Source organism: Notolabrus celidotus, chromosome 16 (genome assembly GCF_009762535.1).
Source record: "Notolabrus celidotus isolate fNotCel1 chromosome 16, fNotCel1.pri, whole genome shotgun sequence".
Classification (NCBI taxonomy): Eukaryota; Metazoa; Chordata; class Actinopteri; order Labriformes; family Labridae; genus Notolabrus; species Notolabrus celidotus.
In genome coordinates this window covers 9431620-9458548 of record NC_048287.1, presented here as the reverse complement: position 1 = coordinate 9458548, position 26929 = coordinate 9431620, and the positions used below count along the sequence as shown (strand labels likewise).

General features: G+C 43.4%; 3 protein-coding genes across 15 annotated transcripts in view; 1 reads left to right on the top strand and 2 right to left on the bottom strand.

Annotated features, from left to right (window-relative positions):
• The window catches only part of ppp1r10 (protein phosphatase 1, regulatory subunit 10), an 11011-nt gene extending 1420 nt beyond the window's left edge, over positions 1 to 9591 (bottom strand). Inside the window, exons 1-18 of one of the 5 annotated variants that reach the window (XM_034704390.1) lie at positions 9231 to 9591; positions 8781 to 9061; positions 5950 to 6071; positions 5765 to 5851; positions 5463 to 5598; positions 5270 to 5321; positions 5059 to 5151; positions 4808 to 4957; positions 4616 to 4721; positions 4405 to 4508; positions 4132 to 4259; positions 2249 to 2405; positions 1999 to 2142; positions 1642 to 1888; positions 1387 to 1462; positions 1031 to 1243; positions 639 to 768; positions 144 to 512 (exon numbers count right to left, since the gene is read on the bottom strand). In XM_034704390.1, the coding sequence (XP_034560281.1) occupies positions 144 to 512; positions 639 to 768; positions 1031 to 1243; positions 1387 to 1462; positions 1642 to 1888; positions 1999 to 2142; positions 2249 to 2405; positions 4132 to 4259; positions 4405 to 4508; positions 4616 to 4721; positions 4808 to 4957; positions 5059 to 5151; positions 5270 to 5321; positions 5463 to 5598; positions 5765 to 5851; positions 5950 to 6056 (2299 nt within the window). In that variant the 5' untranslated portion in view covers positions 6057 to 6071; positions 8781 to 9061; positions 9231 to 9591. The other 4 variants (XM_034704389.1, XM_034704391.1, XM_034704393.1 and 1 more) reach the window with 4 other exon arrangements.
• Positions 8427 to 15219, top strand: mrps18b (mitochondrial ribosomal protein S18B). 3 transcript variants are annotated; one of them, XM_034704396.1, is made up of 8 exons: positions 8427 to 8445; positions 9802 to 9887; positions 11265 to 11445; positions 11544 to 11641; positions 12491 to 12559; positions 12694 to 12760; positions 12859 to 12918; positions 14903 to 15219. In XM_034704396.1, the coding sequence occupies exons 2-8, from the start codon at positions 9807 to 9809 to the stop codon at positions 15100 to 15102; spliced, it is 756 nt and encodes a 251-aa protein (XP_034560287.1). In that variant the 5' UTR covers positions 8427 to 8445; positions 9802 to 9806; the 3' UTR covers positions 15103 to 15219. The 3 variants fall into 3 exon arrangements, with proteins under 3 accessions (XP_034560287.1, XP_034560288.1, XP_034560290.1); XM_034704397.1 differs by lacking the exon at positions 8427 to 8445 and adding an exon at positions 9227 to 9482; XM_034704399.1 differs by lacking the exon at positions 8427 to 8445 and adding an exon at positions 9559 to 9661.
• abcf1 (ATP-binding cassette, sub-family F (GCN20), member 1) overlaps positions 15209 to 26929 on the bottom strand; it is a 17042-nt gene continuing 5321 nt past the window's right edge. For 6 of the 7 annotated variants that reach the window (XM_034704381.1, XM_034704382.1, XM_034704385.1 and 3 more), the window contains exons 8-29: positions 26463 to 26513; positions 26011 to 26100; positions 25286 to 25321; positions 24404 to 24460; positions 24222 to 24320; positions 23884 to 23979; positions 21708 to 21830; positions 21519 to 21619; positions 21303 to 21388; positions 20934 to 21073; positions 20486 to 20634; positions 20322 to 20405; positions 19626 to 19750; positions 18722 to 18834; positions 18436 to 18610; positions 18276 to 18350; positions 17964 to 18034; positions 17824 to 17856; positions 17160 to 17328; positions 16522 to 16586; positions 16108 to 16180; positions 15209 to 15580 (exon numbers count right to left, since the gene is read on the bottom strand). In XM_034704381.1, the coding sequence (XP_034560272.1) occupies positions 15414 to 15580; positions 16108 to 16180; positions 16522 to 16586; positions 17160 to 17328; positions 17824 to 17856; positions 17964 to 18034; positions 18276 to 18350; positions 18436 to 18610; positions 18722 to 18834; positions 19626 to 19750; positions 20322 to 20405; positions 20486 to 20634; positions 20934 to 21073; positions 21303 to 21388; positions 21519 to 21619; positions 21708 to 21830; positions 23884 to 23979; positions 24222 to 24320; positions 24404 to 24460; positions 25286 to 25321; positions 26011 to 26100; positions 26463 to 26513 (2178 nt within the window). In that variant the 3' untranslated portion in view covers positions 15209 to 15413. The remainder of the gene's footprint in view (positions 15581 to 16107; positions 16181 to 16521; positions 16587 to 17159; positions 17329 to 17823; positions 17857 to 17963; positions 18035 to 18275; positions 18351 to 18435; positions 18611 to 18721; positions 18835 to 19625; positions 19751 to 20321; positions 20406 to 20485; positions 20635 to 20933; positions 21074 to 21302; positions 21389 to 21518; positions 21620 to 21707; positions 21831 to 23883; positions 23980 to 24221; positions 24321 to 24403; positions 24461 to 25285; positions 25322 to 26010; positions 26101 to 26462; positions 26514 to 26929) is intronic. The other variant, XM_034704388.1, reaches the window with a different exon arrangement.

The following is a 26929-nucleotide window of genomic DNA, read 5'->3' as shown; positions in this document are numbered from 1 at the left end:
TTAAAATGACTGTTTTTAATGTAAATTGGTTTGAAATGTGTTTACTTCCTTAAATTAGTCTTTGATTGAATGGACTTTGGTTTTTAAATGTTGATAGGATAACAGACTAACATTTTAGAGTAAATAATTTCTTCTTTACGTACCATTGATGTTGTTGTGTCCTCCTCGAGGTCCACCTCGTCCACGCCCCCTGAAGCCAGGTTCTCCACCCCGGCCACGCCCTCCTCTGTGGAAGTGCCCTCCCCTATGTGGCCCTCCCCTCATGGACTCGTCTCCCCAGTAGTTCCCATTGTCTCCACGGCCCTGGCCTGGTGGGGGCCCCATCATGCGGGGGCCCCCGGCATTAAACGGGGGTCCATGGGCATGTGGCGGCGGAGGATGGTTGAAACGGGGTCCTCCGGGGGGATTGTTGGGGGGGTAGCCCCCATTCATTGGCATCTGCATGTGCATGTTCATGTTCATGTTGTTCATGTTGTTCATACCCGGACCATGACCCAGCAGACCCGGGTTCACTGCAGAGGCAAAACCACACCAGGTTATGTTAAGACACTGTTATGACATCAAACAGTCACAGAGCAATTATTCTGTTTGTAATTGGCTGGAGCTAAACTTAAACATCCTGAGGTGGGGAGATTTACCTGGAGGGGGTCCTGACGGGTTCTGGTTCTGGTTCTGGCTCTGCTGCAGGGAACCCAGCAGCTGTTTGATCTTGTCTGAGAAGTCGGGCTGTTTGATCATATCCTCAGTGGACTGACTGCCTGATGCCCCCTGAGGATAAAATCACACAATGTTAAACACACACAAACACACATACACCTTATTACACACACATTAATCGCAAACACAGATTTTATCACACATACACAGCTCTTTACAAAGTTACAAACTAAACACTCTGCTGCTCTGATCAATAAGCAACAAGAAAACCAAAAAACTGATTACAAAATTGATGACAACATTATTTACAACAACAACGGCAGCAGCAGTTGTAAAAATGAAAATAACAACAACAACAATTATAATTAAGTACCATGATTGAGGTTAGCAGCTCCTGCACGTTGACAGACGGGGCAGTGGGTTGGTTGGTGGGGGTGTTCGTCTGTGGGCTCCTGTTGTTGTTCAGGTTCATGAGGTTGGCGAGGACGGGGGGCAGCTTGGAGCTCTCAGTCAGGTTGGACCCTCCAACCTGTGAGGAGGAGGAGTCCATGGGCTCCACGTAGCCTTCATCCGTCATTGACGAGTCCTGAGACAGACACAGAGATCAGAACATTCAACCTCACACACATCTTTAGGAAGGGTTGAATCAAGATGTCTATGTCTGTGTCCGTGTCCGTGTCCGTGTGTGTGTGTGTGTGTGTGTGTGTGTGCGCGTGTGTAAGGACTTACCTCATCCAGGGGGATCAGGCGGGGGGGCATGGGCTCATATGGCTCTGGGTCTGGTTCATGAGGACTGTCAGGAACACTATGGGACAGGAAGTAACATCATCAGCACACAGACAGATGTTTATCATTGTAACAAGTAAACCAGGAGGTCTATAACTGTTGTATTAAAGGTTATGCATGTTCAAAAATCATAATGATTACATTCATAATAATAATCTCATGTCATCATCATCATTATCATCATCATCATCATCCCACCTCTCCTTGTTGAGGAAGATCTCCTGCAGTATTCCCATCTCTCGATCTCTCTGCGTCAGTTTCTCCGTGCTGTTCGCCCCCGTGGTCACCAGGCTACCGGTCAGGGTGAGGGGCCTCGGGGGGCTCCAGGGGACCCTCTCCTCCATGGTGTCATGAGAGAGACGCCGGGCCATCTCAAATGTCTGCCGGTCCATCATCAGCTCCCTCTTAGCCGCCTCTCCAAAGTCCTTTATCTTGTTCACATTCACTGTGAAGAAAAGCAGGGAAATTTTGTTAATAATCCGTGTATATATGTACAGTTACTAACCAACAACCCGTCAGTGCTGTGATGTCTGACGGTCAGTGAATGCCTCTCACCCCTCTCCGTCTCGTCCAGGTCGAAGTAGAAATAATGTTTGAGCTGCTCCTCCTCGGCCCAGTGAACAGTCTTCTTCTTCTTCCCTTTCTTTGTCAGGTTCTCCTCTTCCCCCCGAGGCTCCGACAGAGCGTTTGGCTTCTCACCTGGTGACACAGGTAACAGGTGACAGGTGAGTCAGGACAGGTAACACTCTCACAGACACACAGGTAACACTTTCTCAGACAGACAAGTAACAGGTGGGGTACTCACCATTCTCTGAGGTCTCTGGGTCCTCAGAAGGGACAGGGGTCCCGGGCTGCTCCACGTCCTGGTTGTCTTCAGGTGTGTTTGAGGAGGCGGCCTCAGGAGAGGAGGGTTTCACAGCAGAAGAAGAATAAGAGGCAGGCTTACCGTCGAAGGGATTCATCTGAGGACAAACAGGAAGCACAGAGACTGTGATTATATGGTAATAAGATACTTTTCATTCTGATGATATGATGTGTGCACATGATGAGACTAATTAGTTACTGATCTCCCTGTTTGAGGACACCTGGTCACCATGACGACAGAGTGGTCAGGTGTAAACCTGTCTAGTGATTCAAGTCAAGCAAACACTTGATCTGATGACAGAGGAGATCCAGAGACTTGAAGCTGATCAGGTCACAGTATAATACCTGTTCGTAAATACTCTTTGCTGAGCCCTAAACCCTGAGCCCTAAACCCTGAGCCCTAAACCCTGAGCCCCTCTTGACTTAATTGACGTCACCTGTAAAGTGATTTAGGGCGCGAGGCAGTAAGGGCTCAAAACTGTAGAACTGGGAGTGGGACAGCACTTAGCAACTTCTCACGTAACCTGCTTGACGTCACGTAGCTCACCTTAGAGGCATTAGGCATTTTTATTGCACAATTTTTACTTTTCCCAAATTTAAGTGAATGACTGACTGCCATGTGATCCAGGCTGAGAAAGACTGCTTAACCACAACATTTAAAATATACAAATATATAAATCATACTAGATATACACGCATATATGTGAAGATACATAGATTTATGCTGATTCATCTTGTTCTCCACAATTAAACATACAGGCAAACTTTTTTTAAAAACCAACATTGGTTGCACCTTCCTGCTTCTTTTATAGTGTAACACTTTTTTTAATTTCATGTTACAGTGTTCGTTTACCCTTCCATACTCGAGGGCTTCACCTGGGAATCCTGTATTTCACGTCACAATGCTTTGAACTATGAGTAAGCCCCTCACACTAAGACTGTTTCTGAAACGGCCTGCTACATACTACTTACTAATGTAGTAGGCAGTAGGTATTGCCTACTACATACTGCTTTTGAATTTAGTATGTAGTATGGCTGTTCTGTTCGATCTGTGTTGCAGTATGCTGGGTCAGACGTCGCTGGATTTCCGGTTTCGGAAAGCAGAATCAAACAATGGCGAAGCCGATAGAGAACCTGCTTCTTTAGCATCACTTATGATTTAAAAAGTTAGGAAGTGGTTTCTATGTACTTCAATAACTTCCACAGCACCCAAAACACGGATTTCCTCCCGTCAACAAAGAAGGAAAAAGAAAAAGCAGTGCTGTGCATTATGGGAAACAGTACCCGAGGCAGACTGGTCCGATGCATACTAGGAAATCTTCCCGAATCAGTAGACATCCGGTGAGTTTTGGCATACTGGAGATTTTGCTCTTGATCACATACTACATACTGAATTCTGGCCAAATCAGTACGTACTGCTAGTATAGTAGGTGGTTTTGGAAACAGCCCAAGTCTGCAAAAACGCCCACGAACAGAAAGGGGGCATAAAGGGCTCTAAACAGCTTTAGCGGGAACGCGCCTCAAAGTCAGTGAGTGTGGATATTGAGATTGGGCCATAGAATCACTGCAGGTTCACCCATCCACAGAACACCTGTGTGGTCTAAGCACATCTCTGAACATAGTTTAAAAGTTTACGCGGAGGGGCATCCTATTGGACTATAAATAGAGAGGTGTGTGTGTGTGTGTGTGTGTGTGTGTGTGTGTGTGTGTGTGTGTGTGTGTGTGTGTGTGTGTGTTTGTGGGTGTGTGTGATTGTGACTGTGTGTGATTGTGTCTGTGTGTGATTGTGTCTGTGTGTGATTGTGACTGCGTGTGTGTCAGCACCTTGTTGGAGGTGGGGGAGACGGCCTTGGTCCCAGGGGGAGCACCTGGTCCAGATTTCTTCTTCTTGATCTTGATCCCTGGTACAGGTGCCGAGTTCAAAGCATCCAGGAAGCCAGTGCACTCGATCGCTGTGGGGAGGAGGAGCACATTACATCTCTCTGACATGTTTAACTAAAGGTTTAAGTGTGTGTGTGTGTGTGTATGTGTGTGTGTGTGTGTGTGTGTGTGTGTGCGTGTGTGTGTGTGTGTGTGTGTGTGTGTGTGTGAACTCACGCTGAGCAGGGATGATCTTCACTTTGATCTCTTTGGCGGAGTTTGACGGCATGTTGAGAGGTTTGTACTTCTTCTCCAGGGGGGGCATGTCTGAGGGGCCCGAGCTGAGGGACAATTTGAACATGAGTACCATCAGCAGCCAGCAGGGAGCAGCACAATGTTATTACATACAGGTCTGAGTGAGTCTCTGTGTGTGTGTCTGTGTGTGTACCTGGGTCTCTTCAGCACTGGCGGTTTGATGTTGTATTTGTCTCCTAGCTGAGGGGGGGGTTGGGACTTCTTTGGGGGACCAGGGTTGACGGTTTCCATCTCCAATCCTGTACATTAAGAGAAGCAGTGAATATTTTGAATGGAGAAAACTTTATGCGACAGAAGGTCATCAACATGTTCCTGTCATGGTTACCAATGGAGCGGATCTTGGCATGACTGGGAGCGTGAGCTTTGGGTTTCTCCTTCTTCTTCTCCTCCTCTGGGCACTTCACCTCCTTCACTTCCTTCACCTCCTTCACCTCCTTCACAGGAACCTTAGTCTCCTCCTTTTTCTTCTTCTTATCTGTAAAAACACACATTCACAGAGTGTTACACAAACTGAGAGACAATAAACACACAGGTACACAGCTCAGCTGTTATCAAGGTGCAGTTCTGTGTTTGTACCAGCGGGGGAGCTGCTGCTGGCACTCGACACACTCTGTGAGCGAATTGTCGCCATCCACCCGTCGACCAGCACGGCGGCCAACTTCCTCAGCTCTGAAACCAGAACATCATGAATGAACACTGAGACACATGAAACATGAATATAAAATCTTAAACATTAATCTCAGGTGAACAGTTAATCTGTTTATTTAAAGTTTCAGGTTAATCTCACCTTCAGTGTCGGCGCTCTTACTCAGCTGCTTCACCACTTTAGCCGTGTTATTCTGAAACAACACAACAACACAACATGTGTTAGTGCACACTCAGACATACATGTTCCTGCACACAGGAGCACAGAGGAAGGAGAAGGATGATGATAATGATGATGATGAAGATGAGGGTGGTGCTTGGTGAGCTGACTGTACCTGTTTGAGGTGGTCCACCTTGAGGGGCAGTTTCTGCAGCGTGAGCAGGATGAGTTGCAGCAGTGGGGTGTTGTTGGTGGTCTTTGAGTAGGTGAGCCACGAGTTCAACAGCCTGTAGCCTCCTACCCTGATGAACCTGCATAGAGGTGTTAATACAGATAGAGTTATTCGTGGATCAATGATTATGGGTAATATAACAGGTAAACATGTAAACACATTGAAGGGTCAGCTCACTGTTCTCTACTGAAAACTTTTCAATGTTTTGTCACATCAGGAACATTGCAAACATTTGGAGCACCTACCTGTTGAGAACGTCATGTGACTTGGTCTGCAGCAGGATGTTCAGGTACATACTCCTGCTGACCATCTTAGTGGAAGCTTTCATCAGACTGCAGAGGACAGAGCACATGTGGAATAGTCATGACATGAATGTAAATGTAGGCTAAAGATAACACATTGAACAGATCATGTGTCCTGGGGTCCTCACCTGAACACCTTTGGGACTCCCTCCAGGCTGCGCAGCTCTCCATCCTTCCCTAGCAGAGCCTCCACACCTTTCAGGATCTCTCTGGGGTCAACAGGTGCCCCTGCCATGCCTGAAACACACACCTGACATAATTAATACACTGTAACACACTGTTCATACTCTGTTACACACACTTGACTGACTGAAACACCTCTGAGGGATCGTTTCAGATGTTATTTCTGCTGTCATTGATATTAACCTTCTCTATGAGCGGACTGCTTGCCTGTCAGAGTGGAGCTCCACGTCAACCCCACCACCACACCTGTGGGAGGATTGAGGACTAACCCACAGAAACCATCATGACTCTGAAGGTCATCACAGAACCAGGACCAGACCAGACCACAATCACCACTGTCTGAATCATAGTCCTCTGTACATTATAGAGGTACACAAACCTGACACAAGCACACACACACACCTGCACAAGGATCCAGGATATGCTCACTGAGAGTTTGGACAGGAAGCTGTCAAACACACCAGGTAACACACCTGTAGAGCAATCTGACCTGTCCTGAACATCCTGTTCTCACAGGAGCAACAACAAACACCATGTAGTCCTGATGGACCAGGTCACAGCTGGACCCCAAGAGTCCAGATCAGACTCACTGCCTCCTGTGTGCACACACACAGACCAAGGTTGACCTGATACACCAAGTGAGTTCCATGGTTCAACCTGACACAGGATCAGGAAGGGCCCGGACCAGGGCCTGAGACTCACTGTGGGACTGAACCTAAATGTGTGTGCGTGTTCCTGATCAGACCACACAAGTCCCAGGCTGCAGCAGGGATCACAAACCACAGACTGAAGGTTTATAATCACCTGGCGGAATAATTCAGACTCTAACTTTAGACGGTCTGATCAATGAAGCTACATCATCAATACATCAAATCAGTCTGACAAACTAACGTGATGTTCATGGATCAGGGACAGAAAGAGAAGTTAGCCAAACACAGCACATCTCATACAGAGGTATCAGGTTACAGGTGATTGATCTCATTTTAATAATGTCTCTCAGTCTTATCGAACACGTATGAAACTTCAGACAGTGACACAGAGATACCAGTAAACACCAGTTTTCACAGTGATATGGAGTCTGATGGAGAGATGGATGGTACAAAGTATCAAAATAAAACTAATGTTTGACAGAAAGAAGCTGTGTGGAGAATGAAATGCTTGGAAACTGTAGAATCAGTCTATTACTCGTGTAGATATATAAAAGGAGTGACTGTTATCCAAGTATCTGAGTGCTGGACTACATGACATACATGACAGTCAGCTGCTGCGGCCTTAGGGCACAGGCTGTATACTGCCCCCTGCAGGTCACCCTTTGTTTACACACACACACACAGTGTGTACTGTTACACAAGACATACGTAACACATTAACACAGCTGTTACTGTAAAAACAACCTGGATGATAAACTAGGTTGACTCATCATTACCTACATTTCAGCTGAAGCTGAGTGACACTGATTGAGCTGCTCTGTATCTCTGTCACAGTCTAATCAAACACCAACACATGGTTCATAGGTACAGATCATATAAATAGACATGACTGCTGGGAGAAGCATGCACTTCCATGTTTATGAATTCATAATGAATCTCAGTGTCTGCAAGTCTGTTGGTATACAGACACACTCAGACCTCCTGAATCAGCTGATTGATAATGTGATGATGTGAGAATCAGTCTTACCGGGGTAATGACGTTTTATAAAGTCTCAGACCTCCTCAACACTGCAAATAACAAAACTCCTGTAAACATCACAGTAGTTACACATAAACAGTGTTAGACATGACCTGGTCCTGCTTCAGTGGGGAAACATTGTGTGTTATCACATACAAATAGATGTCACAATCAGAGAGCAAGTCCTCTACGTCGAGCATTATTCCCTGTAATTTTTATAAAGGTCATTTGTTCTGGCCATGTACGGCACAGTGATGAGTGAATAAGCCTTATAATCCGCCCTCGGTTATATAATGGCGGTGGAGCAGCCTATGAGCGGCCTGTGTGAGCTGACTATCAGGCCTGTCAGGGGGGGGGGCAGAGAGGGAGCCCGCCCCCTCCGTTAACCCCTTCACTCCCTGCGCACACCGCAATGGCTCCAACAGCACCGACCGTGAAACAACACGGACACACACAAACAAAGCCTTGGGACTTCATCGCTCTCTACTCGGCCGGTTCGCAAAATCTCCAAAATAAGGCTCCGCGAGGGCCCGGACCCGTCCAGGTGCGGGAAACAAACCACCACAGATCCGCCAGTCCCGACTGATTGAACCATCCTGCAATCTTTATCCGCAGATTGCCGAGAACATGGAGTCCCTGTGCTATAATTATCGACATTTCAACACACAGTGCTTCATCAAATATGTCCACAATCCTCAAACTAAAGCAATCTTTATGTGCAGATTGCGGTGGGTGTTGGTTCCGTGGAGCAGCCCCTAAAAGCGGATCTGAAGGCAAGAAGTCCGACTCCCTGAGCTTCTATCTAAGCCTGCGGCAATCTTTATCAGCAGATTGCTTATGGTTATTTTACAAATTAAGATTTACATTCATTAATATTAGGTTTTATTTATACACTTCGTCCATTCAGTCTCACACATAAAGAAACGGAGCCTCGTGCCTCCGTCCACTTTCCTGTGTGAGCTCATACTATAGCTGTCTATATTTACACTGTGCTACTCTATATTTAAACTAAGAGCTAAGCTAGCAAGCTAACAGCTAGCGTATTGTCTACCTACGACTGTTTTCATTTTGATTTATCTCCATTCAGTAAACTTCAAAATCAACTTACTATGGTTTCTACAGATCCTCAGCGCCTCGGGTCTAATGAGCTGTGCTTTTCAGGCACTTATACTTATTATTTAACTATTTCATATCGTAAACCATCAGGGTTTTACTTATAAAGACTTCTTATGGGTGGGGCTGTGAGAGCTAAAGGCTAGCCTTTCCTTCAGGAACAAACTGGAGGCAAAAATAGGCATAAAATGTCCATTACTTGAAGAAAAAATATGAATTTGAGCAGAGTTGTTCAAAGTCCTCGACGGTTCAGTCTTCGGCAAAGAAGATTCATACCTGAAAAACACACAAAAGAACACATATTTACTTTCAACTGGCTAGTTACCTCATCCTTCGTCCACACCAAAGTCCTTTGTTGTTTTTGTAAGTATTATTCAGTTTGATTTTCGCAGTTAATTCGGACAAATATAAGAAAATATCCCACTGTCTTTTTGACTTGACTTACCTCTGACCAAATCCAGGAATGAGCTCGGCGGGGAGGGACTTTGTATTTATACTGCGTGACGATTTTTGCGTCATTTCGAGCGTTTTTCCTCCCGTTTAGCCGAAAACAAAATGGCGTCTGTTCGACCTCTACTGCCCCACCAAAGTCATAATGGCGCAGCTCTCAGTTTGTAGCCCTGGCCGTGAATTACTCCCTGAATATCAATCCAAAATAACATAATTTAACACAAAAAAAGAAAATCAAGAATAAATCGTAAGTACCTTATCGAGTTACTCAACTTTAAGATGTTATTTGATATATAAAATGAGTTTGTAATATTTCTTCAAAATGGCGACTGGCGTTTGGGTCTGTCAATCTGTGGTGGTCACGTGAGCAATCATCAGCGTGACCAGGATCATCCACATTAACACAATAGCATCGTGATAAAGCAGGTGATAGATAGCACTGTGTAACTGTAGAATATAGTTTAAAGTGCAAACTTACTGATTTATTATGAGTAAATATGAGGTAAATGTATTATGCAAAAGTTACTACGTGATCTTTCAACTTTGACCCCTGACACCACTGACAGAAAAGATGGCTGCCTCCATGCAAGGCGCCGTGAAGGCTTTCTGCCGTCTATCGCCTTCAATTACTCTCCCATTCCGACAGTATCAGGTAAGATATTTACATGTCACATCGATACACTCTCGCTTAGAACATGTTAATGAGTATGAAGGTGATGATTGGTTACAGTCAGGAGAAAGTCCCGTGATCAGCCGGCTACCCTTAGCCAATAGCTTCGTTACCCTCAAGAAGTGCAATGAGGTTTAATCTGAGTTTACTAATATTACATAATTATAACTACTGTTAGCAGTTTGACATGGTAAAGCGAGCCATGTGTCTTGGTTAACGTTAATGTTATGTGAATAATCTTTCTGACAGCCGACATCAGCTTAAACAGTAACATTACATGGTTTATAAGATTATAACATTGATAATAGAGTCAGCTGTGAGGAGTCAGGTGCTCCATGTTCACAGGGGATTCAGATAGAGGTGCCTCCCATGAGCAATTTAAGTACAGTATCTCAAATTATTAGAATATTTTCCAAGCTCAATCAAAAAATGTATTAAATAAAGAAATTTTAAACTTCTGTAAAGTATGTTCACTCATACTCTCAGTACTTGGCTAGGCGTCCTTCACTATGATACAACCCTATAGTGTGTCAGGGAAGTGGATAGCTGGTAACTCTGTGAGATGCTATTTAAGCACAGGTTGCTTTGATAGCACGTTTTCTTGACAAGTATCCCACAGGGTTCAGGTCAGGTGAGCTGGTCAATCAAGTAGAGATGGGATTTATGGCTCTTTGAAGGGAACCGGATCATGAGGAGCCGTTCCTTTCGAAGAGCCGTTCAAAAGATTGACTCGTTCGCGACAACACATCTCTACAATCAAGCACAGTGATGTCATGGTTAGTAAACCATATGGTGTAGTTTTGGCGATGTGGGCAGGTGCTAAGTCCTGCTGGAAAAGGAAATCAGCAATTTCATAAAGCTTGTCAGCAGATGAAGCATGAAGTGCTTTAAAATCTCCTGGTAGACTTTGGACTTGATGAAACACACTGGACCAAAACCAGCAGATGACATGGTGCCCCATATCACAACAGATTGCAGAAACTTCCCACAGGACTTCGAACACCTTGGATTCTGTGCCTCTAGGACCTTTATTTTAGCTCTCCAAATATCTTAAATCAACTTTTCTTGACAATCATCTTTGAGCTGTAGGTCATAATTCTCAAATTAAAATTTGACTCTGCATGCAACAAGTCCAGAATATTAGATTTCCTCTTTCTTAAAATATTCAACTTTTACACAATACTCTACTGACAATACTGGTCTGACAAAGGTTTATGTGTGTAACCATGTGGCATGTGTGCTGTGATTAGATGACAGCATGGGAGGCAGGGATGAAGGTGTTCAGGATGTTGTGATGATGATGATGATGATGATGATGATGATGATGATGTTACTCAAGTGATCTTCTCCTGTCTTCAGACCTGTCTGCAGAGGTTACCTGTGAGGTTACCTGTGAGTGTACCTGTCAGACCAGGTGTGTGTCACCCTCCATGTCGGTTCTATAACACAGCGGACTCCGTGCAGGATGAAGGAGCGGCTCAGGCTACTGAGAACCTGTCCAGGTACAAAGACCGTCCCTGGGATTACCTGGACAGTGAAGGTGAGTCAAATAAAACACACACTCATTCAAATACACAATCATAGCTCACCTATAACCTAAGTTTCACCCTGTGCCCCCCCTACCAACCCCCACCCCAGAGTACACAGACAGGTATGGATCCACTCCAGTGTGGACCGGGTATAGGAGGAACCATAAAGGAGGGATTCCGCCGCAGAAGACCCGCAAGACCTGCATTGTAAAAGCTCTACCTTTTATACACTTGACATCCAATAACTCAATTTAAAAAAAAATAGAAGTTCCTATTGATTTTTTAAAGGCACATCACTTTGTTACCAGGAGACAGGAACACATGGCACACTGGACTGATGGAGGCAGACTGACCCAGTGTTCAAACATAAAACAAGAGAGAAAAGAACTCATCATCAGACATTCAAACATCTAAGACATCCTCAAGTAATATATGAAGACTGAAATTCAGACTAAGGGCTAATGTAATCCCAGAACCTGTCACGAGGAGAACCAAACCACCTACTTAAAATGTTTATCACCTAAGCCCACAGGTCCTGTATGCAATTTTCAGTTTTACTCTCCAGGTTAAATCCTCACTCAGCAGCTTGACTCTACAGAGTCCAATGGTGTGTTGGTGTCTGTGTGATGTACTGTGTGCAGACGAACAGAGTCAGTACACACGGAGGAGTTAGCAGTCTTGTAAAACTGTGAGGCTTTGTGTTTTTCTGGTGGCATTTCAGATTGAACACAATGTTATTATCAGCCTGATTGTACAGTTTGACATAATTTAGCTTCTTATCTACAAATATTTCAAAAAATGAATTTCCACCCCAAATTAAATCTTATAAGGTCATTGTGCCAAAGGAACACAGACACCATCCTGGAATACATCTCCATCAGTCCTTTAAGCTTTGGAGTGCTACTGTGTCCACTAAATGAGACTTCAGAGCAGTGCCCAGTCCTGTTCTTGAATCTAATTAATAAAAGACTCAGTCCATTGTACATCAGCTTTAAACTGTCTGAATATTAATATCTGAGACTCTGACTGATGATCACTCTGTTCATGTTTGTGCAGAGAGGAGAGAAGATCTGTGGGAACCCCTGCCCAATATGTCGGGATCCAAACATTATCGTCCATCACCAGGTGAGTTCACATGTCAGTCACACAAACACACGTCAGATAAACGCGTACGTTTTCAGAGTTTTTCAGATATTGGTTTAGCTCAGTTGTTAAGTCGTGTATCCCCACGCTAAGCTAACTCTCACTGTGTTCTGCAGAATGTGAAGCTGTTGCAGCAGTTCATCAGCCCACACACTGGACAGGTGTTTGATCCCACCAGAACAGGTGAGTCAGTGACATGATGTCATATGAGGGTCATGTGATCACAGTTACGTCATATGTTGAAATGGACAGCTCATGGTGTGTGTTTGTGTGTGTTACAGGTGTGTGTATGAAGCAACAGAAGAAGCTGAACCAGGCGGTCGGTGCAGCCAGAGATCATGGTAAACAAATAGGGAATTGCAAATCTAAGCTGCAGTTATTTTTGTTAATTTAGCTCAGACACAGTGAAGGCTCAGATTAAAAGGTCAGATTTACACTGCCACCTGCAGGCAGCAGATAAACACTGCAGCCTGATTTTAACCCTTTCTTTCATGAACTACTATAGTGAACCACATTTTAGAAGGTCATCTGAAAATAGCAGGACCGTCTTAAATTCAGCTCCACATATCTGTTCAGTGAGTGTACTGCTCATAACTAAAGCCAGCTGCCGCTCACTGTTACAGCCTCAGTAGGCTGAAAGATGGAGTGACATGGTGACCAGAGCAAAGTAGCACAAAGTTGGACAAGGCCACAAAACAACTGGTGACACATGGGGTCATATATTAGGCTCAATACGGTAATACTGAACACTGAAACCTTTTATATGTCATTGTTTTTACTCCTACGGTCATATTCTACATTTTCAGAAGATAACTCTACAGTGACCGACATGCAACGCTTACACATAGTTATCAGTTTATCTGATTCATCAAGAAATCATCCAAAAGGTCAAATATAACACCAGTTCTGTCATCTCTACACTGGATTCACATCAACTTCAGAATTCATTTTAAGATTCTTATTTTCACCTTCAAAGCCCTGCATGGACAGGCACCAGTCTATACTCTATGTTAAAGAGTTGTTACTGCCTTACACTCCAAGCAGAGGGGTATAATACGAGGCTGGATTTGCGGTTTTCGAGGTAACATCAGGGTTAACTCTGGATTTTCAGTGCTACGAAGGTGGATGCCGTCTCACCTGGGCAAAACACCATGGTTGCTCATGCTGAACTCCTAACCTGCTCCGGGGCCCACTGACCATCAGCTCGCTCGATTACGAAGCTCTGTGAGCTGATCGCGAGGGGAGGGGGGAGAGACGGGCAGGACACTTTGTCTACCTGTATGATTTTATATATAAAATACTGATGACCGTTATTGATTATCTTTCCTGACATCATACTTAAACAGATTAGGTTAGTCAGGTGAAGTTGTTTTACTGCATTAAATATAAAACTGCGCGTGCTTATCACTTTGAATCATGTTCTCATTTGTATTAGTCCTTTAACCACAGCGCTCAGTTTGACACCGTCAGGGCTGCAGCTGAAATATTATGTCTAAAAGTGTCACACACGACACAAGATTACATCAGAGAGAGATCACTGTCAGGGAATAAACAGAGTTGTTATAATCAGATATATCTGCACTAATGAAGGGAAATAAAGACGTCATTTGCGTATTCAAACAGTTTTTGTCTGATCTCTTTACTTCCCTCATGTTTCAATCACAGCTGTGTTGATCGTAGTCTGGATTATGCGTTTAACTTCTTCATATTTTTCTAATATCAGTGCAGTGTTTGAAAAATATGTGTCCGTGTCTGTGATTGGTCACGTGGCCTTCTCCGCCCCGTTCATGTGAACACGCTCAGGGTAACTCTGGATTGACTCGTCATGTTGATAACCAGCTTTGTGTGACAGTTTAGCGTGATCTCCTTTGTTAGGTTCAGTGAAGATGGATCAGGAGAAGATATCTGGGATATGTTCAACTTGCTTCGTAGTATACCCCTCAGGTCTCTTGAGGTCATCATATCAGAGTTTGTTGGTCATTCTGAACTCCAGGCTTAAGACCAGAGGAGACTGCTTTTACTTTTGTAGCTCCAACTCTTTGGAACTCTCTGCCACTAAGTCTAAGATCTGTGGACTCAGTTGACACTTTTAAAAACAACTCAAAACCCATTTCTATAGACTTGCATATTTAACCTGTTATATACTGTTACTTGCCTTGCCCAAGCTTGTGTTCTTTTTTTTTTGTCTTCATTTTGATTGTTCAGGTCGTGATTTGTGATGATTTTTCTTTGGAAAGGAATTTACAACCTCTGTCTTGAAAGGTGCTACACATATATAAATAAACTAAACTTGTATAACTCTAACCCCCCCTCCCTTCCTCTCAGGTTTACTCCCCTTTCAGATCCCTCACGTGGAGTTTGCAGGAGAAGACTACTCCAACTCCCATGATGCAGTGGGCTCCACCCCTTCTCCCCCCTTGCTGACCTCAGGTGACAGCTGGTACACCTGGTACGGTGACATAACACCTGACGAGAAGGAAGTGTCGAAGGTGAGGAAGCTGTACAGAGCGTACCTGAAGAGATGAAGAGGAGGAGTGATGAAGAGCTGATGATGGGTGTGACTTCATGCTGTCTGGTAGCTCTGCTGTACATATGATGATGAAGATGATGTGTGAATAAACAAACTGTTGATCAGCAGTTGATATTGTTTTATTGATTATTGGTTCAGCTTTAGTGTGGGTCCTCTCTCTGGGTTTATACACATAAGAACATCATACAGGTGAAACCTCCAGATGGAGAACCTGATTGAGTCCAGATCCAGGTTTTATTATTTAACAGAAAAAACATGCTGTCAGTCCTTATTAGGAGAGTCTGAACCAGAGACCAGGTGAGGGAATCAGGGGTTGACCTTGTTGACCATGGTCTCTCCCAGAGACTCCAGCACCTCCCTTTTGTAGTCGTCGAAGTCTCCGTCGATCTGGTTGATGCTGCGGTCCTCCACCACCCACAGCTGACACTGAGTCTCTGTGATGAGCCGAGCGTCGTGACTCACTATGATCACCGCTGGAAGACGGACGGGCAGAGAGAGGCAGACAGGGTGTTAGAGGGGAGGACATGTTTTACACAGATGGAACATTTAACCTAAACCTCAGATCATCTCTCTGCAGCTCAGCTTTTCAAACACTGATCAATAATTCAGATTTCACACTGACCGGTCATACAGCTCTGTGAAATGTCTCTCTGGGAGACAACACAACATTATTGACCTAACTTTTTCTTATTAATTCATCAACATAATCTGCAGCACGTCCTGTTGTTCCTCTCTTGTCCTCTGAGCTGGTTAAAGAACTATAAATCCTCACTAGAAGAGAGATTGATTGATAGTGATAATGAAATAATGACGAGACTGTCAGAGAGAGACATCAGCCCTGGTGTCACTGTGACCGACAACTGAGGTCAAACCCACAAATATCAAACAGGTGTGTAAACCCCTGAACACTGTTAATCAAACCGAGCTACAGCACAGATAGCGTTCAAGATCATCATCACACAGTTTAACACGTCATGTTCCGTTAAATAACTGAACTCACCTCCTTTGTACTCATTGATGGCCTCTGAAAGAGCGTCGATCGACTCTATGTCCAGATTGTTGGTGGGTTCATCCTGTAATAAAAACATCAGAATTGATTAACATTTATTAACAGATGTAATCTTTGGTGTATAAAGGCTTTTATCAGAGACCAGGTGTATCCCTACTAATCAGAATATGGTGAGATAATATAATTGATGTAATATTTTCCATCTGTTGTTTAAGGAAGTGAAAAGTTAATTTATTCTGTGCTCATTTCTCATAAACTAAAAGTTTCAAGCACTTTTCTTTTTGAGTTTTCATGATTAAGACAGCCTAACTATGTTAAAATACATATCTCAGAATATTAGAATATTTTACTTTGAGTAATTGCAAGTATGAACATAGTATGATGAGTATATTGACAGGTTCTCACCAAGATCAGAACATCCGGCTGGCGACAGGAGAGCTCAGCAAACACGCATCGAGCTTTCTGACCTCCTGAGAGAAACAAACATCACACAGAAACCATGAACCCCTCAGATCCTGGAGTCAGCTCTGTTAGCAGAGCTGCAGTCAGCATAGTTCTCAGAGCTGCAGAGGAACATCAGGCTGTTCCATTGTCACACTGAGGCTTTTTTCAAAACCGCCTACTATTACTAGCAGTACGTACTGATTTGGCCAAAATTCAGTATGAAGTAAGTAATATGTGAACAAGAGTAAAATCAGCAGTATGCCAAAACTCCCCGGATGTAGTAATGATTATTTCTTAGTATGCAGCGGACCAGTCTCCCTTGCACACTGTTTCCCACAATACACAGCACTCATTCCGCTTTTTCTTTCTTCTTCTTTTTTTACAGGGGGAACTTCATTTTTAGGTGTTGTGAAAAAATGATTAAATTCCATATGAACCACTTCCTAACTTTTTAAATCATAAGTGATGCTAAAGAAGCAGTTTCTCTATCAGCTTGTCACCAGATCCAACAGAACAGTCATACTACATACTACCTTCAAACGTATGTAGTATGCAGTACGTACTGCGTTCAGGTGTTCTGACCATTCAGGTGTTCTCACCTGACAGTTTGGAGATCTGAATGGTGTGGGCGTGGCTCTCCAGTCCAAACCTGCCAAGGCACTTCCTGCTGTCCTGATAGGGCAGGTTGAAGTTCCTCTGAAGGTACTCTGTGGCTGTCTCCTCCATGTTCAGCTGGTCCGCATACTGCTGGTTAAAGAAGCCCACTTTCTGCAGAAAAACACACACACACACACTGATCTTTCACCTGAGCTCAAACCAACATGTTTAATTTCATCAGACTGACTCTGCATTGTTTTATCTCTCAGTTCTTCTTTCACATTTCAAACACAGCTGTGTTGATGTTAATCTGAATTATGTGTTTAACTTCTTCATATTTTTTTAATACAAGTATGAAAATGATGATGATGTGCTGAAGGCAGACTGTCTGCGTCTGTAATTGGTGACATGTTGCTGACTCTGCCCCCGTTCATGTGAGCACACTCAAAGTAACTCTAGTTAGACTCATCATGTTGATAACCAACTTCGTGAGACGGCTAGTGTGCGACCTCCTTTGTTAGGTTCAGTGAAGTCGGATAAAGAAAATATATCTGGGGTATGTTGAACTTGCTTTGTAGTATAGACCTCAGGTAAGACCAGGTAAGCTGAGGTTTGTCAGATAAGACTGACACGAGTTGGAATTTCTTTGGTCAGTGCGGTACTCACCAGACGATGATTCTTCCTCATCTCTCCTTTAGACTGAAACACACACACACACAACAGTGAGCTCATTCTGTGTTTTCATGTTCATTTTAAATTATGAGGTGTGTATTCAGTTTTTAAAGTTTAAATCTGTCCACACTTACAGGGTTCAGTTTCCCTGTGAGCAGCAGCAGCAGCGTACTTTTCCCCACACCGTTAGGACCCACGATACAGACTGAAGGGGAACATCATGTTAATATTAATATTTTGAATAATAATATTAATATTTTGAATAATAATAATAATAATAATAATAATAATAATAATAATTATAATAATAATTATAATAATTATAATAATAATAATACAATATATCTGACTGACCAACAATACAGAGGAAGTAGAAATGATGACAAAATTATATGATAAAGCTTAATGCTAACATAATGCTAAGCTAACTCAGAGCTCATACTCACTCCTGGAGTCCATGTCAATTCCAAAGTCGACGTTTCTGAAGAGTGGTTTGACAGGGTCGTACCAAAAGTCCACACCTGAACAAGCGGACATCAGGTGTTTGTAAACACAATAAGAACATATTCAGGGACAGAACAGGCGGATGTGTACAGGTGTTCTTACAATGAAGGCCCAGGATGGGAGGGGACAGGGGAGGGGGGTTGGGGAAGGTGAATTTGACGGTGTACTCTTTGGGTCTCTTCAGCAGCTCGGTGGCCTCCTGACTCTCCTCCTCATGACCGGTTTTCTTCTTCCCCTTCTGCTGCTTCCTGGTCAGAGCCTCCTTTGTTTGCTTCTCCTGAGAGACAGACAATTACACTCATATTTAGTTTCAATAATAGATTCAGCTGCTGATACACAACCCACACCCTGACAGGGAGGGGGGAGGAGGGGTCAGGGTCTCACTCACAGCCTGTTTGGTGGACTTGCCCCCTGCCTTCAGCTCCTTCAGCTTCTTCTCCTGTTTGTCGTACTGTTTCTGTAACTCCTTCTGTTTTTGAACATACATCTTCTTAAACGTCACTGAGACCAACAAACAGAAGGACAAGAGCAGGGGGTTTAGTCTGAGGAAACAACAACAAGAAGCAAAAACAACAACAATCACACAAGAAAAATAACAACAATCACACAAAAAGACAACATAAAAAAACAACAATCACACAACATGATTCATACACCAGCAAAAACAAAAACAACCACACAAAACAACAATCACACAAAGACAACAAAAAACAGTTACATGACAAAAATCATACTGCAACAATAACACAAGAATACAACAATCATACAACAACAATCACACAACAAAAAAATATTAAAAACAATCACACAACATAAACAACAACAATCACACAAAGACAACAAAAAACAGTTACATGACAAAAATCATACTGCAACAATAACACAAGAATACAACAATCATACAACAACAATCACACAACAAAAAAATATTAAAAACAATCACACAACATAAACAACAACAATCACACTAAGACAACAGCAACCACACAACAACAATCAAACAACAATGACAACAGAGAAATCCTCACACAACAACAATCACACAACAAAATCAATAACAATCAAACAATCACACAACAACAACGATCACACACCACCCCTTCAGTGCTGAGCTGCTTTGGTTCCTTATTTCCCTCTGAGGGTTAACATAAAATACGACAGACAGGACAGCACCCAGTGTCACAGAGGGGTGTCCTCATTCACATTATCTACAGCGTGAATCTATCACCCACTAAGCACACCTCGTCTGACTGACAAACAAATGCACTTGTGAGGATGTGTTTCGGACTCACGGTAGTTCCCTCTGTAGTAGTAGAGCTTCTGGTAGTCTAAATGGACGATGTCTGTACAAACGTCGTCCAGGAAACTCTGGTCGTGAGAAACTATGAGCAGAGTTTTCTTCCAGCCCTGCAGGTAGCTGTTACGCACACACACACACATAGACAGGATTAAATACTTCATATAACTGTAACAGATTATTATTCACACATCAGCAGAATGACAGATTTCAGGTGGAGGCAGCTCTGACTGAACTGATCCTACAGTCAGCAGGTGGAGACCAAAAACAGAACTAAACTGTAAGACTTGAAGTGTGTTTATGACTTCTGCTGCATTAAAACCAAGCAGCAACCTCCAGTGTTAAAAAATGAAACCAAAACCTGCAGTTCCCTGAGTGTCCACCAGAGGCGGTCTCCAGCAGTGAGTCAGTCCCCATAGAGCTACATGTTAAAATGTCCAACTTTACAGCAGAAATAATATACATATAAACAATTACATGTTTACAGCTCATTTCTCTATTCATGACAACTGTACAGACTGAATTTACACAAAACTCATCTGTTTACATTAGATTAAGGACTAAAGGGAGGTAGAATTAGGGGCGTGGTCTCTTTGACTAACAGCTAGGTGGCGAGGCTATGACCTCAGCTCTACCTCTATGCCATTAATCAGTGCTATAATAAAGGACCCGCAATAAATGTGGTGTTTACTTGTTGAGCCAGATGACAGCGTTCAGGTCCAGGTGGTTGGTGGGCTCATCCAGCATCAGCAGAGTGGGCTCCATGAATAAAGCTCTGAAAGAGAGAGATAAGGTTAAAATCAGTCTCTAACTGGCTCATAGTGTGACAAGGTGATCCTATGTCTGCAGGTCTACCTGGCCAGAGAGACCCTCATCCTCCAGCCTCCAGAAAACCTCTTGGTGGGTCTGTTCTGCATCTCTGGTGTGAATGACAGACCAGCCAGGATCCTCCGAGCCTTAGGCTCTGCCGCTGCTGCCCCGATGGCCATCAGCTCCTCATACACCTGAGGGGGAGGAGCCACAGATAGGTAGGTGAAACACAGAGTACAGGTCACATAATCAGTTCAACTGGACTGTGAGTAACCATCACTGAAAACCAAATCAGTGAAACAAGAAGCATCTGTTTCTAGGCTGATCTTGTGGAAAAAGACAGCTTCCTCTGGTCAGTGTAAAATACAGCACCCTCTGGTGGTCACAGTGTAAAATACAGCTCTCCCTGGTGGTCAAAGTGTAATATACAGCTTCCCCTGGTGGTCACAGTGTAATAAACAGCTCCCCCTGGTGGTCACAGACACACACTGACCTTCTCCAGCCTCTCAGCCACGTTGTCCTCTCCTTTCTCCAGCCGAGCCTGCAACTGTCTCTCCTCCTCCAGCAGCTTCAGACGACGAGTGTCTGCCTTCAACACAGCCTGCACCGCGGGAGTGTCATCAGCCACCACCTCTACAGAGACAGAGGTACAGAGATGGAGAGCAGACAGGGGGGGACAGAGAGAGTTTAATACCAGTACAGCTACAGGTGCTGAAAAAAAAAATCGGACGACACGACAGCTCACTAAAAGTGAAGCCAAAATGTTTTGATGGGACATAGGATATTCAATTTCAAACAACAGAAAGAGGCGGAGACGTGTCGTCCATCTTTATTCAGTCATTGTTTCTATGAGGTGACTCACCTTGCTCACACAGCAGCACATCGATGTTTGGAGGGATACTCAGAGCTCTGTTGGCGATGTGTTTTAATAACGTGGTCTTTCCTTTACTGCAGAGTGATAATCAAACACATGACCTTCTGTTACCATCGTTACACACACATGAATATAATGTGAATGAATCCAGCAGAAGGAGGACTCCCAGTCTCTGTAATGAATAAATTAATCAAATAAATGTACCCGTTTGGGCCGACCAGACCGTATCTTCTTCCTGCGACGATCAGAAGGTCTGCATTGACGAAGAGCTCTTTACCATGAGCAGAAATACTGAACCTCTCCAGCTGCAGGAGAATAGATGTTTTAATAAACAGCTCCATCAAACCCAGATAAGTACAGGTTATAATAATCACATTAATAATAAAACAGCACCTTGATATCTGAGGCGTTCTCCAGCATGGCCTGTCTCGACGACATCTCAGCCTGAGAGATGGAGAAATCTCCCTCCATAGCGTTCTGAGCACGAACACTCGCCACCTGACGCTCGTACTCCATCTGATGTTACACACAGGGAAGAACACGCATCAACACTGAGTACGTAAACACTAGGGATGTACACAATTAATCGATTATCGATGCACACAGCGGAGATGCTCAGCTGGCGGCTGTGGCTGCGGCTGTGCTTCAGGTCTCCACGTGTGCTTTTTAAAGAGGACAAGACATTTCCCCACCTTTAGATACAAAGCCAACAGACTGGTGGGAATTGCTAGTACGCTATGTTTGCAGAGCAGCAACATCAGAGCCGTCTGGGCTTTTCTGCGGCTAGACTGATTATGACAAGGTTGCGCTCCCAGCTGACACCTGACCGAATACACGTTTATTTTTCTCAATAAGAACAACAGAAAACTGGACACTGTGAGTCTGAAGTACTTTTTGTTTGTATTATGAGCCTTCACGTTATAGACTATGTCCACAGAGAATTTTTTATGAGCCTGATCGTTTATTAACAGTGTTAAACATGTATCCGTATTCAATTCCGTCAGTTACATGCATTTTGTTGCTGTAGAAAATATAATTTAGGGGGAAAAACATATTTGGCATTGTTTTTGACATAAAAATAGTAATGTTGTTTTGTATTGATTAAAGGATAATTGATCTTTAACATTTCCAAAAATTGATCACGGAAAATACTTCCCTAGTAAACACTGAATCCTCCTTCTGTTAGAGCAGTCAGGAAAAAGTACTGAGTAATCATTCCACACAGTCAATACTTTATCATCATCCACATGAAACACAGGAATTAGAATTCTTCTGGTTCTGATAGTAGTGATAAGCTTTCAGTCCTTCAGCTTTAATCAATCATTGATAAATCTCGAACAATATAACATCAGATACTGGGGCTGTTAGCAGTAATGTGTTAATCACGATTGAGGTCAGAAATGAATGTAACTTTTTTTTTTTTTGAATCGAGGACATGAGAACACTGAAGTTAAGCTGTCTCTCTGCTTCCTGCTGTAGCCGTGCTGTAAAATAACGACTCCACTGAAACACTCCCAGATGGCTGAGCTGACAAGTCAAAGTCATCTTTGTGTCAAACAGAATTAAAATATTAAAAGAGTTTGAGCTACTATCTATGAACTAAGCACATAAGTGCCGCTTATTAGACTGATATCAGCAGGTAACCACATCACAAAAGGTGACAGAGCACTATTTCGGAGTGAGCGAATAACCATGGAGGATGAAACTAAATCAAAGACACAGAGAAACCAATCTGGAACTCCTGAAAAGTGTAAATGCTGTCACATTAACCAGGGGTCACTGGACGTCAGTGAGTCATCATATTATATCAGAATAACTGCACACCATGAACAGAAGGAGGCTGTTGGAGTGGTGCAGCCGCTGTTACAGCAGCATGTCCCTGAGTGGTACACTAAAGTTTGCTATCTGCTGACATGGCCGACCCCTTTACGTGGTCGGCCATGTCAGCAGATAGTCACAATAGCGCAGGAGGAAGCAGCATGGCTTTAGGAGTGGGAGTGGTTTTGTATGCCTGCTACTGTCTATACTCCTGTCTGTACGTCACCACAGGAGCCGATTCAAGCTGCTGGGCTGGATGATGACTAAAGTATATTACCGTTAAATCGTCACTGTAACCATTACTGTGTGAGCAGCTGCTGTCTCTGTCCATCTCTTTCTCTCTTCATCATCCTCCATCCCTCTTTTCAACCCCAACACGGTCTCAGCAGATGTGTGTCAAACATGAGTCTGGTTCTGCTCGAGGTTTCTGCCTGTTAAAGGAAGTTTCTACTGGCCACTGTAACTTGCTAAATGCTGCGAAGTGCTCTGCTCATGGTGGATTAAGATGAGATCAGACTGAGTCCTGTCTGTAAGATGGGACTGGATCGGTCCCATCACACTTTACTGGACTGGATCACATTTTACAGAGTACGGTCTAGACCTGCTCTGTTTGTCAGGTGTGTTCATATAACATTTGAGGTGAATCGGTGCTATATAAATAAATATTGATCGATATATAAATAGACATGGGAAACCTGTTGTTCATGGTATGGGACTTTAGAATATAATTCAGATGACACTCAGTGCTTACCATTTTTTTCTTCTTCTTCTTCTCCTTCTTACTGAGGTTAGCAAACGGGTCATCTTCCTGCTGCTTCGACTGCGCTGCTATTGTATCCTCAGCACTCTGACCACCACACACAGAGAGAACATATCATTATACACTGACTGTAAACTGACAGGCAGGGTTAACATTGAGATTTAAAAAGAAGAGGGTTGACAGAACACTCCTAATAAGAGGAGAAGAAGAGTGAACACACAGATCACACCTGGAGGCAAAGAGTTAAGAGGTCACTCTGAAAAAAGAGATGTTCACACTGATCCAGAATCCAGAGAAGAAGAGCAGGTGTGTGTGGAGGATCAACGTACCATCATCATTTCCCCTCCATCACTCTCCTCGTCCTCCTCCTCTTCCTCTTCCTCTTCCTCCTCTTCATCAGAGTATGTTTTCTCTGCAGGTTTTCCTCTCTGCATGGACAGGTAAGCACAGTGAAGTTACCTGTAAAAACTCATTACACAGAATAGTTAAAACACCTGAGCTCAGGTCTCACCTTCGGCTGCTCCTTCTTTGGCTTTGGCTTCTCAACTTCAGCCTGCACATCTGGAGACTGAAAACATTTCAATAAAAAGTTAAAACTCAGGTTTCAAAGTGACAAATCACTGAAATACTACATTTAAAAACTGTTTCTAAAAGACCCTGTGGATGTGTTTGAATCAGAGCTTAGACTCTGTGGACGTGTTTGAATCAGAGCTTAGACTCTGTGGATGTGTTTGAAACAGAGCTAAGACTCTGTGGATGTGTTTGAAACAGAGCTTAGACTGTCAGAGCTTAGACTCTGTGGACGTGTTTGAATCAGAGCTTAGACTCTGTGGACGTGTTTGAAACAGAGCTAAGACTCTGTGGATGTGTTTGAAACAGAGCTAAGACTCTGTGGACGTGTTTGAATCAGAGCTTAGACTCTGTGGATGTGTTTGAAACAGAGCTTAGACTGTGTGGATGTGTTTGAATCAGAGTTTAGACTGTCAGAGCTTAGACTGTGTGGATGTGTTTGAATCAGATCTTAGACTCTGTGGATGTGTTTGAATCAGAGCTTCGACTGTCAGAGCTTATACTCTGTGGATGTGTTTGAATCAGAGCTTAGACTGTGTGGATGTGTTTGAATCAGATCTTAGACTCTGTGGATGTGTTTGAATCAGAGCTTAGACTCTGTGGATGTGTTTGAATCAGATCTTAGACTCTGTGGATGTGTTTGAATCAGAGCTTAGACTGTGTGGATGTGTTTGAATCAGATCTTAGACTCTGTGGATGTGTTTGAATCAGAGCTTAGACTCTGTGGATGTGTTTGAATCAGATCTTAGACTCTGTGGATGTGTTTGAATCAGAGCTTAGACTCTGTGGACATGTTTGAGTCAGAGTTTATGTCCTTCTTCACCTTTGGCTTCTCAACTTCAGCCTGCACGTCTGGAGACTGAAAACATTTGAATAAAAAGTTAAACCCTCAGTTTCAAAGTGACAAATCACTGAAATACTACTTTTTGAATCAGTTTCTTAAAGACTCTGGACATGTTTGAATCAGAGCTTAGACTCTGTGGACATGTTTGAATCAGAGCTTAGACTCTGTGGAGGTGTTTGAGTCAGAGCTTAGACTCTGTGGATGTGTTTGAATCAGAGCTTAGACTCTGTGGAGGTGTTTGAATCAGAGCTTAGACTGTCAGAGCTTAGACTCTGTGGATGTGTTTGAATCAGAGCTTAGACTCTGCGGATGTGTTTGAAACAGAGCTTAGACTGTCAGAGTTTATACTCTGTGGATGTGTTTGAAACAGAGCTTAGACTGTCAGAGCTTAGACTCTGTGGATGTGTTTGAATCAGAGTTTATACTCTGTGGATGTGTTTGAAACAGAGCTTAGACTGTCAGAGCTTAGACTCTGTGGATGTGTTTGAATCAGAGCTTAGACTCTGTGGGTGTGTTTGAATCAGAGCTTAGACTCTGTGGATGTGTTTGAATCAGAGCTTAGACTCTGTGGGCATGTTGGGTCCGGCTTGTTGTGTTACACTGTCACCTGTATATGTGTTGAAACAGATGCTCAGTATTATCATGTTTAATATGTCCAGAGTCTGATCAGCTGATCTCAGGTGTAGATTTATTTCCTTACTCACCTTAGACTGAGTCTCTGTCTTTTTGTTCTGCTTTGTACTTTTCTCTTCTCCTTCATCCTCCTTCTCCAGCTCTTCTTCATCAGACACAACCTAACACACACACACACAGCCTGTTACAGAGGACACACATCGATGGAACTGTGGGGGCCCTGAGGATCAAAACACAACAACAGTACAGGACCTATTGACCTCCAGGGCCACCATAGCTCACTGGTTTGACATGTGAAATAAAAAGTGATCAGCCAGTGAGGACAGAGAAAGGGGGGCAGGAGGAAAGGTTAGAAAACACAGTGATAAAGCATGTTGATGGACTAATGAGAGGATGGAGCAGAGATGTGAGCATGCAGGAGACAGTCTGTTATTACGCTCATGGATTAATGAGGAGAAACAGAGACCACACTGTGGTTAGTTATCAACGAGAGTCAAACATGCAGAGGCACAGAGACACCCACCTTTACCTTCCTGGGCTTAGATTTATCTTTTTTCTTTCCTCTTACAACCTCCTGCACAGATACACACACACACACATACACAGATGTATCAGATTTATCAGTTGTATCATCCACATATTGATCCATCCCTGTTTTTATGGATCTGTTTAAACACTGTGAACCAAACTGAGCGCAGTGTGTCAGGCAGAGAGCTATTGATAACCTGGAAACACCGGTTCCTCACCCAGCTGATCAGACTGGATCAAAGTTATTACAATAAATGAAGTCCTGGAGAAAGGCTTCGCATGTTTAACCTGTCATACAGTTCAGACCTGTTCTATTATTAAAGCCATGTTTCCACTGTACAAACTCTCCCCAGAGACCAGGAACCTTTGGAGGACACTATCTACTCTGTGTGTTATTTGACTGTTCATAATTGTGTTGTATTCTTACCATCTTTTATTGCCTTGGTCACAATTTTAACTGTA